This window comes from Salmo salar, chromosome 19 (genome assembly GCF_965601325.2).
Source record: "Salmo salar chromosome 19, fSalSal1, whole genome shotgun sequence".
In the NCBI taxonomy this organism is placed as follows: Eukaryota; Metazoa; Chordata; class Actinopteri; order Salmoniformes; family Salmonidae; genus Salmo; species Salmo salar.
In genome coordinates this window covers 54,441,415-54,453,510 of record NC_138309.1, presented here as the reverse complement: position 1 = coordinate 54,453,510, position 12,096 = coordinate 54,441,415, and the positions used below count along the sequence as shown (strand labels likewise).

Here is a 12,096-nt window from a genome sequence, read left to right as displayed (position 1 = left end):
ATAATCAATACACTAAATTATACTGTATATCCACAAGGTGGCAGTATGACCTAAATCAATTACCTGAACTTGTACTGTGTGGGGCGAGTCCAGGAAAGTTCATTCAATAAGTATTGAACTTTAAAAACTGATCACCAAAGGAACAAGAGAACACAAACATTTAAACGAATAAAAATTCACTTTGGTTGTTATTCATTTACAGAGGCTAGTTAGGATATTCTGGTCCAAGGCCACATACAGATTTGGCTACAGGATCAAATGAAGAGAGATTTCCTTTAACAATAATTGTAATTATGTTACAGCTAAAAACAAGGTTGAAAATGAAATCAGCTTATAAATGTACACGTCACTTGTAAAATGAGTTGTAAGCATATTTAATTATCAGAAATCTCATATATAATAATCACTTATATTTTTCAAAATGACTAAATATACATATCTTTATACATCTTTGTGGACATCAACAAAAACACAATTTGCATGTTTCTGCTTTGAGCAAGGCCTCTTGATCCACCCTGGTGAAAATGCTTGATTAAAATGCAATGGCTTATTGGTATCTGAGGTCCGAGAGGAACATAAAGCAGTGTACATTGTGTCCTAAAGTAACCGACAAAATAACTAAAATAAATATCCATGGCCATATTACCAGCTTTAGTATAGTGCATGTCTGAGTCCACCTGTGTACCATGACTTAGGACATTACAGAAAACATACAAATGAAACTCCTGCTCTGACACCCATATGATCAAACATGTATCATGCATACAAAAGATACTTGTACATTCTTACTAAAACAGAAAACTCAAAGCGTGTCTGATTAATGGCCTGCATAAGGGATCTTTCCTAGACAATTGTTGAAATCTCTCTAACTACTGTGATGGGAGGTTCACAGGCCTCAGAAAACTGAAGGAAGAGCATCTCTCTCTCTCTCTCTCTCTCCCCCTCTCTCTCTCTCTCCCCCTCTCTCTCTCTCCCCCCCTCTCTCTCTCCCTCCCCCTCTCTCTCTCTCTCCCCCTCTCTCTCTCTCCCCCTCTCTCTCTCTCCCCCTCTCTCTCTCTCCCCCTCTCTCTCTCCTGGCCTGGATCGAACCACGGCCCTTGTGTGATGTCATTGCTCTGTGATATCACATTTGTCCTTACTGGCAACATTGTGCAGCTCCCTCACATAGATTACATTGAGCTTTCTATTTTTGTGCTGTCCGATGTAGGGATTGTACATTGAAGTTAGACCAACGTATCTCGTTACCTCTCGTAGCACTAAATGAACATAGATGAAGCAAACATTTGAGCCACATTCTGCAAGGAGGGATTGAGACAAGATGTAGCAACACAGCTAACAGAACATGGGTCTCTGCTGTTTTACACAGAAGAGGTGGGAAACTAAAAAGAGGCTCTATTGCAAAGTTAGGTATTTTTCTGAGCCCAAATGGATGTGCTAACCTTCACACAAAGTGGGGGGACAAGGGCCAAGCCAATTCACGCAAGGTACATGATTGTTATAGTGAGGACATCCCATTAAAAGAAAGAAGTGGCCATTTGAACACTTATAGATGGCACAACATTTCAAAACAGAGATGAAGGCAATATGAAACTCTGAACAAGGTCAAAGGTCGATTGTACAATGACAAAGCAATCTCAACATAGCAGGCTCCTATGTTCTGTGTTTCTGAGAACCTTTACATAGTCATAGCTAATGCTACTGTATATATGAAATAAGGGGAGAATCAAAAAGGTACGAGGTCTATTTTGTATTGCACATACATTGTAAGTTGAGAGAAATACTCAACTTTGCATAAAGATTAACAAATATATTCCCAGCACAGTCATTGATCAACTGTTTGAGCTAAAGTTGGATAAAGTTCAAGTGCCTATACAGACAACAAACCTAAAATCCTTAAAGGGCATAACATGCTAGCAGATACCCATAGACTTCCAGTCAGTGCGCTATCACTAGTTAGCATTGGCTTGTGAAACTACCTTTAACTTCCTTCATACTAAACACAAAGGCATAAAATAGTATCCACGAGATCATCCGACACTGTGGAAGTAGATAAATTGCCTCATTGCCAAAATATCCCTTTAAATGAGTTATGCTATGATGACAATAGCCTGGTAACAAGTCTTCCCACCTCCAGTTTAACAATCCACCACTGAGTATCTTGTTTATGTTCTTTTGATGAGGCCATAAAAGAAAGAGGCACAAGCGCTTAGAGAAAGATGGAAAAGCAAAAGGACTGACATGAAGGGTAAAGGAGCACCTCATGTGCAGCGAGGTGCCACCCGAGACAGACAGAAAAGCACTGTTCCTCTTCCATGACTATATACTAAAACAGAGAGATGTTCTCCTATCATCTTCACTGTAGCCTGAGCTTCACATTTCACCTCAGGATTGTAATGTGGCACAGCATACAAGGGCTAGGCTCTCTAATCATTGTCACTTTACAGTACATTGACAATGGGAGCGCGGGGGGCACATACAACCATTAGGGACAACATCCATGGAAACACCAGTGGTACATTTGAAATGCAATAACTGATATAGAGACAGCTGATCGAAAAATGCAGCAGTATATTTAGGATTTGTATAGATCTATGAAACAATTATTCCTGAATCTAGAGACAGAAGGCTTTAGCAGTAAAAATAGCATTTCCCCCCCTAAGGATTCTGTTTTGTTTTCTTCCTTGAAGGCACACAAACTACCACACAAGTACAAATCAACTGTGCAAAAAAAGCTCTGTTTGAGATTAACTCAAAAAAAAGAAAGAAATGAGAGAAAAAGTTTTGCAATCACTTGAGGGAGGATCATGGGAAGTATCCATTACAGGGTACCAGAGTAGAGACCAGGGACAGTAAAAGATGTGCTTTACAAACTCTGTAAAAGATTCTGCGATTTCAATTGGCACCTGGTTAATGTTAGTGCAGACGCAGACCTCTTGCACGTGCTGTGCGGTGCACACCTGCAGTGTCTCACATCTGGGGGGCAATTCTGCTATGATTTACTTCAAAGTTAGTGTGGTGAGTGACAGAGAACACCCCTTCTTAGGGTGAGTGGTCTCGTCTGAAACGTCTGGATCGAGCGATCAACCGTCCTATAGAGAAGTGACACACTGAAAAGAACCACACTCTTTAATGGTAAACAATGAAACATTGAAAAGCATTCAGAGTCTCTCCCTTCTGTTGTTCATCTCTTAACTGTAATTCCCCAAATCACCTCTCTGTTTTACAGATGAGCGGTAAAACCATTATCCTCCATCGATCCTCCTCTCATCTGGGACCTAGTTAATGGGGGCCTGCGGGTTGACGATGACCTGGATGACAAAGTCCTTCTGGATCTTAGTGTCCTGCAGGCGGGTCTTGTCCGTGAGCAGCTTGCCTGAGAAGAACCAGCGCTGGTGGGCCGTGTCGATGTCCTCCTGGGCCTGAAGCTGCTTCTTCAGCTGCCCGATGGAGTCGGCCATGCTGGCGCTGAGGCGCAGGTCCTTGCCCGTGGAGAGGCGCACCTTGAGCTGGAACTCCTTCTTGGGGGCGGCTGTGGGCTCGGGGCTGTCGCCGGGGTCCTCGTCGCTGCGCTCAGAGATCAGATTGACCGGAGGGGCCAGGCAGTAGACGGGCAGCTGGTAACGGCTACCCAGCTCATCATAACACTCCGTCAGGGAGCCTGGAACACAGACAGAGGAAAAACCATGTTCTGTTGCTAAATGTGTGTTATTTCACAACTGCTCAGGAAGTGGTCTTGACTCAGGCATGAATCAGAGAAACATGAATCAGATTTCATAATCAGGTCAATAGTTGTGCAAAAACATCATGGTGTAATATTACCATTGTTCCAAATGTACTGACAGTTCAAGTCTATTCAGATTCCAAATGTGCCCCCAGGTTATCATAGCTTCCCCATATCGTGCTTGTGTGTGTGTGCCTCACCGTGAGGCAGAGTGATGCTGGCTCCGTCCACTATGGCCTGGGCCAGCTCGTGGTCGTTGCACTCCAGGGCGACGGTGGCTGCCTTCAGAGCGTCCCAGATCTCCTTTCGGCCCTCGAAGGCCGGGGCTGTGTCCCAGAACTCATCCCTCTTACTGCGGAGCTGGCCCTCCGTCATGGGATAGTCACTCTTCCACTTGGGCTTGTCCTTCTTCAGGGGCTCATTGCGACCTGCAGGGAGGGACACAACAAAAAGTCACATTGTTAGAAGGCTTTTCTAATATCAACCTACAGACTACATACCAGAATATCACTACACATCATTGTTTAGTGCATTGAAATGGGTACAGTTTTAGTCACATGCTCAGCAATATATACTGGGTTACATCTCTCTAAAAACCCATATGGTTACACCAAGGGCTAATGTCAGAGTGCCAGATACCCATTCTAGCCTATTTGTTACAAAATATAGTTAAGTCAAACATAATTGTTTTCAACACCTTCCAAAGGTAGATCGTAGGCATGTCCAAGGAAAGGGCATGGACATGGTAAACATGTTAGGTTCTTATCTGGGGATGGGGATTATCTGGGTATATACAATCTAGCACATGATAGGGAATGTCTGCTGCATATGTCTGGCCTTTTGACGGTTTTCAGATGATAGGGCAATGGGAGTACATCCCACATCATCACTATCTGTCAAGGCTGCAATCCAGGTTCTTTGCCTTCCTCCAACTAACTGTTGGCCACAAAGCGATTTCTATTCCAAGTCACTGGGCTCTGTCATATCCTCATATGGTCTCTCCTATTATTGCTATGCGGATGAAACTCAACTACTCTTCTTCCCTCCCTTCTGACACCCAGGTGGCGACACGCATCTCTGCGTGCCTGGCAGGTATCTCAGCTTGGATGTCGGCCCACTACCTCAAGCTCAACAAAACAGAGTTGCTCTTCCTCCCGGGGAAGGCCTGCCCACTCCAAGACCTCTCCATTGTGGTTGACAACTCCACGGTGCTCCCCCTCCCAGAGTGGAAAGAACTATGGCCTGACCCTGGATAACATCCTGTCGTTCTCGGCAAACATCAAAGCAGTGACTTGCGCCTGCAGGTTCATACTCTACGACATCCATAGAGTATGAATTTTCCTCACACAGGAAGCGGCTCAGGTCCTAATCCAGGCACTTGTCCTCTCCCGTCTGGACTACTGCAACTGTGTTGGCTGGGCTCCCCGCTTGTGCCATCAAACCCCTGCAACTTACCCAGAACGCTGCAGCCCGCCTGCTGTCCAACCTTCCCAAGTCCTCCCATGTCACCCCGCTCCTCCGCACACTCTGGCTTCCAGTCGAAGCTCGCATCATCTTCAAGACTCTGGTGCTTGCCCACGGAGAAGCAAGGGGAACTGCCCCTCCTTACTTTCAAGCTATGCTCAAACCCTACACCCCAACCAGAGCACTCCGTTCCGCCACCACTGGTCTCTTGCCCCTCCCACCCCTAAATGTACTCTATGTTGTGGTCTCACCTTCGCTCTGTATGAGAGCGTCTGCTAAATTACTAAAATGCTCATTTTCAAGTAGAATAGACTAGATAGCCTATAACCTAATGAGACTTACCAGCAGCCATTGATTTCCGACGCAGAGTGAACACCCTTTAAAGAATGTTAGAGGGGGCTTAGACAATGTGGGCGGCATCATCATGACACAGTCATTACCATGGACGAAACTAGAGCAACAATGTCGTGGCGTCTGTCAATGCCTGGAATCTCATTATAATAGGATAGCCTATCACCTACATTCAATAAGGTCATAATACCATATAAGCTAGTTGTACCAGACACAGAAGACTAGAGCTCTTTAAAAAAAACTGCCCTAGAGAGATACTTAAGAAACGAATAGACGTTACACGTTGCTCTGGCTATGCCACAGCAGGCCTATGCAGCGTTTGGTATTCCACGAGGACTAATACACCCAGCTATAATAAACCCTCTTCCTCATCATCGTGACCAAAGTCCTCCCCTCTCTGCCAGATTCAAGGCAGCCAGGTGAGCCACACAACATAAACAAGACCAATCTAGGCTATGCTCGTTTGCATGACAGAGCAAAGGAGGCATTCCGAGAGCAGGGGGGGGGGTTGTTTGAACAATAAAATTCCCCCTCCCGCGCCATACACGGTCCAGGATAGTGTAGAGTGAGTGTGTGGCAATCTCGTTTGCACTGGGTACACACAGTGTGTGATGGGCGTTCCCATCTCCAAACGTTTCACTAGCACGGATGCAACAGTTAACAAGACATTTATGGAGTGTTTGGGCCTGCCCGGCTGGAGAAGTTTTCCCTACATTGCCAGCAAAGAACCCCTCCCCCCACACGCAGCTCTCTATATCTTCAATCAGGGTTTATAATTAGAATATGCAGACAGTATTACACCATGTACATCTGAAAGATTATCCATGCTTAGCATAGGATTAGCACTGCACACCTATCGGGGAAGCCAGGAAAACACTTTTCAGCATGTGGTAAAGTGTTCCTTCAGCACCAGGCCAGGCTGACTACCATACAGCGCCTCTAAAACACATCCTGTCTCAACCACATAACCTAAAGGAGAGAGAGGGCTTAATTGGACGCAGGCAGACTAGCAGCTCTCAGAATGGTATGGAGAGGTAGGTCCCGGCCTCCAATGAGGACTTGGTGTCAAACTGAGCAGCTGAGTTTTATAGTTGGCACCAGAGTGCGACTTCGGCTCGGTCTGTCACATGGTACTAAACGGGCCCAGTTAGCTAACAAACGAGGGTTTGAATGGTCAAAGAAGAGTCTGCTGAGGCGGCGATTGTTGTCCTAACATGATCAGCGGTATCTTTGGTCTTCATTGACAACTAGGCTAACCAAGGGCAGCAAGGAAGGGAAACAAAGACAGTTGCCAAGTATCTAAAAAAGGTCACCTTTCCACCAAACTAATTATTTATGGTGCAGGTAGCTTACGAGGAGTAATCGGTAGGACAGTGTAGGATATACAGGGAGTAGAGTGTAATGATCTTCATACTAGTACTCAAGCAGAGTAATGGACTAGTCTACGAGAGTTGTTGATCAGGCAGCATACAGGACTAGGACACAACTCTGTGTGCAACACTATGTGATGTCGTAAGGCAGGGTATCCTAAACTCGGTCCTGGGGCCTGTTTTGGTTCTGTCCCTAGCTGATTCAAATAATCCAAGCTTGATGGTTGGTTATTTGAGTCAGCTGTGTAGTCCTAGGGGCAAAAAACGAATTGTGCACCCAGGGGAGGCCCCAGGACCGAGTTTGGGAAACGCTGTCGAAAGGGACATCATATACTGTAAGTTCAACTCAACATACATGCTGTCTTGGGAAAAAGGACTTGTAGACTTTCCAGTCAACATATAGCCGAGACTAGGCCTCTGGAAAAAAGTGAATAGGCTAGGTCTAATGTGTTGTCTTGATTACCAGCTAACTTTTTAACATCAGATTAGCAAATAGTTTGGAAACGTGCAGGCCTATTTCCAGGTGTGCAGATATTGCTGCACTAGGCCAAGGAGCATATCCACCCATCATGAATCCATGTTGCCGCAGCATCAGAGAAGCATTCCAGAGACATGACACAATAGCAGGGTGTGCTCCTCATGTGGGGCTTGTTGAGGTTATGAAGGGGCAGATAAATTGCATTTTACAGACAGGATTGCATTGCAGATCACATTATGTATTGTTTCAGGACTCGAAGATACACTTGTGATGTAGCGGTGGGCTGTATGTGGCTGTTAAAAAGTATAATCTTGGGACTTGGGTTCAAAATAATAGGTTACAATCTTACATCATAGCACCTCACTCCCCCGATAACACTAAATATAGGGCGGATCTATTCCTAGAGGCCTACGGCCTGCTTTCACCCCTACAATGTCAATGTTGAAGTAGGCCAATTTCAGCCCTGAACCAACATTGCAAGTTAAAAGCATATCCGCAAGACTAGGAAGTATCCCTTTCACAAACAGTACAGAACAGCCATGTAGGAATTAATTCAATGAAAGTCAAAACTAGGCTTGGGCCAAGCACAAATTCACTGTGAACACATATAGTCACCCCTGTAATTGACAATCTTATCAGCTTTTTCAAAACCTCCTCGACATTCTGCGGCTAAAGATAAAACTTGGCCTCGCCTGTCAAACCTCCACGGAACATCCAAAAAGCTGTTTGAAAACTGCTATGAACTAGGCTTAGCCCCAATTGCTAGACAACTTTGATATGGATAGAGCTCCACAGTGGAGGTGTCATAATACCCATAAAACCTAGCAGTCAAATAGGGAAATGGATCCAATCGTTTTTATTAGGATTCATACTTCGGTACTCTATTGAAAACAGGTGCTTCCACACAGGTGTGGATCCTGAGTTAATTAAGCAACTAACGTCCCCATTATGCGTAGGGTCATGTATAAAAATGCCCAGTTGGCCATTATTTTGGCTACCATGGCTAGAAGAGATCTCAGTGACTTTGAAAGAAGTCTGAAATGAACATAGGGAGGTTTAAAGGGTGTGTGTCTCATCAGATCTCAACCCAATTGAACACTTATGGGAGATTCTGGATCGGTGCCTGAGACAGTGATTTCCACCAACAAAACACCAAATTATGGAATTTCTTGTGGAAGAATATATAAGTTCAATGAAGTATGTATTCATAATTATTTTTATAAGAAGTGTTACATCACTCCAATATAGGTTTAGGACACGTAGAATCTATGCCAAGGCACATTGAAGCTGTTTTGGCGGCCCATCGCCCTATTAAGACACTATGTTGGTGTTTCCTTTATTTTACATGTAGCTACAACATGACTTGGCCAAGGTTATAATTAAACAAATGCTTACACCCAAATGAAGTTCTACACCAAAGAATAAAACAATACTTCCACCCACAAAGGCAGCAAGTCGTCCTTAACTTAGCACCGTGGTATTCATTTCTAGCCATAAAGGGAGACACGTCACAGAAACATCGGACTTCTCCTTGCTTTCACATGGCACACTGCATGCCGGCCTGGTGCACGCAGCCCCGGTGGAACAGTTGCTGTTCGCAAACCTCTCCTCAGGGACCCCCAGACTTTTCACAATTTTGTAGTAGGCCTGAATTCACTCACTGACTCACACAGTCAAGGGCTTGATACTTAGTTGACAAGTTGAATCAGGTGTGCTAGCTCTGGAATAGATCAAATACATGGAATGGCTGGAGGTCCCCGAGGAGAGGGTTGAGAACCACTGCTGTAGGGCACATGACACGACTTGTTCTTATTACCGGCCTGGGAGCGCCTCTAGTCTACCTGCATCAAACACTCACTGCTCCTAAGGCAGCGTTTCACAAACTCGGGCTGCACATTTTGGTTTTTGCCCTAGCACTACACAGCTGATTCAGATAATCAGCTGACCACCATTTGAGTCAGCTGTGTAGTGCTAGGGCAAAAAACAAAATGTGAACCTCTTGGGGTTCCTAGGACCGAGTTTGGGAAACACTGTCCTAAAGCCTCTACAAATCATTGTTGGCTCTTCAGTCAACTTCATAGGCGAGGTCTTCCGATTTTTTTAAATGTTTTTATTTAACTAGGCAGAACAAATTCTTATTTACAATGGATGGCCTACACCTGCCAAACCCGGACGACGCTGGGCCAATTGTGCGCCGCCCTATGGGACTCCCAATCATGGCAGGTTGTGATACAGCCTGGATTTGAACCAGGGTGTTTGTAGTGACGCCTCTAGCATTAAGAGGCAGTGCCTTAGACCGCTGCGCCACTCGGGAGCTCTGTTGTATAATACACCAAGAAAGTCTAATGGCACATAGTGACTAAAGACCGTACAGTATGAAGAAAGACTAAAACTGCTTCTCCAATAGAAATCCCAATCACACTTGAAGGTGATGTTGGCTAGCAAAGCTCATGCGTAGAAACCCATCATCGGGTCTAACGGTCACCTCATGCCGAACTGCGCAGGCTGTCAAACCAAAAGGCAATCCTTCGATATAAAATTGTTTTTCACCAATAAGAAAAGTGTCAGTGTCACTTACACGAGGTTGGAGCAATAACATGTTCAACTACTTAAGACATTTTTAATTTTACCTGTATTAAACTAGGCAAGTCAGTTAAGGACAAATTCTTATTTTCAATGACGGCCTAGGAACACTGGGTTAACTGCCTTGTTCTGGGGCAGAACAACAGTTTTTTACCTAGTCAGCTCGGGGATTTGATCTTGCAATCTATTGGTTACAAGTCCAACGCTCTAACCACTAGGCTACCTGCCACCCACTTAAGACATGGCTTGAATCTAAGGTAGAATTCTTCACTTCACTTATTGACTTCTCAAACCCCAATCCCCGGGATGGTCTGTTTCGCGAGCTTTCCCGGAAGTCTTGCGATGTTGGGCCTCTGGGTTTAGAAATTGTGTTATGACAGTCCCACAGTCCAGTGTAAGATTGCATTTTCTAAATTAGGCCGAGGCGTTGATAGGTCCTATGTGGCAGAGGGATCTTACTGCTTTCCGTGTCCCTTGGAAGTTTCCAATTTGAATTTGATTAGACCTAAGCTATTTGGAGCCTGTAGCTTTAGTCTTTATGCAAAGTGCTTCAGTCACTTAAAAACGCCAACAAACTATAACAGGTTAAACATGGCAGTCTGCCACTATTTTTCTTATGCAGAAAATAATCTTAGCACGGTAATGGACTTGCACATGAAAAATCAAGATAACATTGTTGGTGAAGAGTCAGCTCAACTACTATGATGTATTGAGTATTGACAGTCAACCAGTGTTGCTTTCCCTGATCAAATGAGGTTTAGCCTAGTTGTGTTGGTTGCTATTTATACAGCCATCGGTTGGTACATTTTACTAATTTAGCAGATGCTTTTATCCAGAGCGACTTACAGTAGTGAGTGCATACATTTTTCTGTACTGGCAGAGGGGTAACAGGAAGTAACTCGTGTCCATTTGTGTCCTGCAAGATGGGGGAAGGGAAATTACAAATTTATCCTACCGTTATTTGGGCACAGTCCAGACTGGGTACCCGTGTTAAGAGTGAGAACCTTAAGGACGAAATCCATATTTCTCTGGGGGTTAGTATGTTGTAGTAATGAAATGGGTAGATATGGTACTAAATGGTAAACATTTACCATGTAATATGTTGAACTATGTTTCTATTCGATGCACTCAGACAACAAAGTTACCATTACTTACTTCCACGTTTTCGGTGTGCCCTTCCACTGCTTCTGGATGATCCGTGGCCCTGTGTGTCCTCACGTTCTCTCCCAACACATCCTCCCATGATTATTATCAGTTTGCTAACTATGTCGGGGCCCCATTATTAGCCAACCGCTACCTATTTCCAAAACAATTAGATATAGCTAGATCCGCTGTACAAAATTAACTCGCTAGGTCAAGGTGCTTTTCTTGATAGCAGAATCCACAAATTAACGTTACACGGAATGTGAACACTGTTCGCAACTCTAAATGGTAAACACGGAAGAGCTAGCCAGCTACTTCTGCTTTATTATTGTTTGATGCGATCCAACATTCCAAAAATCAGTAGTCACGTGCAGACTCGCTAGCAACCTAACGGGATAAATGTCAACAATAATTGATTGCATTATATCTAGACTGCCCTCTATACATTCTACTTAGACAAGTTAGCGTGCCAACTAGCTAGCTTCGTTGACAACAATTTTTTAAGCAACTTGTTAGCAAGCTCACATTAGATCGATGTCTTGATAACTCGCACACTGCCATCCGTCGTTGCGCGAGACAGCCTTAGCTAATTTAACTAGTTAACATTAGTTAACAACCTTTCACGACCACGTAAGTATTCTAAACAGATAGCTTGTATTTTAAACCAAAATGATTGTTGGTATGATTCTCCGTTTAACACCGTGGTCAATTTCAAACCTTTCTCATTTTTCTCAGCCAGGTTTTTAAATCCCCCTTCCCTTCCTGGTGCGGGTAGCAACAGTAACTTTTTACGCCTGCGCGTGCTCAAGGCAAGGGGTGTCAGATTATGGCACGTCACGACTTCCTTCATGGGTGGGGAGCATCCCTGGAACAAATGAAAGTCCTCAACCATGCCAAAACTAACTTTATATATATATTATTTGCAGATGAACGGTAAAATGCTGAATAGAAATATAACATTTCCATATATAACATTTCTTTAGAAT

At 44.2% G+C, this 12,096-nt stretch overlaps 1 protein-coding gene across 2 annotated transcripts; it reads right to left on the bottom strand.

The window, feature by feature from the left end:
- Positions 1-358: 358 nt before the first annotated feature.
- Positions 359-11,903, bottom strand: LOC106578996 (ubiquitin domain-containing protein 1). Of its 2 annotated transcripts, none has more exons than XM_014158376.3 (3): positions 11,123-11,903; positions 3,922-4,149; positions 359-3,658 (listed from the first exon to the last, which is right to left on the bottom strand). In XM_014158376.3, the coding sequence occupies exons 1-3, from the start codon at positions 11,208-11,210 to the stop codon at positions 3,276-3,278; spliced, it is 699 nt and encodes a 232-aa protein (XP_014013851.1). In that variant the 5' UTR covers positions 11,211-11,903; the 3' UTR covers positions 359-3,275. The 2 variants fall into 2 exon arrangements, with proteins under 2 accessions (XP_014013851.1, XP_045558405.1); XM_045702449.2 differs by lacking the exon at positions 11,123-11,903 and adding an exon at positions 5,528-6,020.
- Positions 11,904-12,096: the final 193 nt, after the last annotated feature.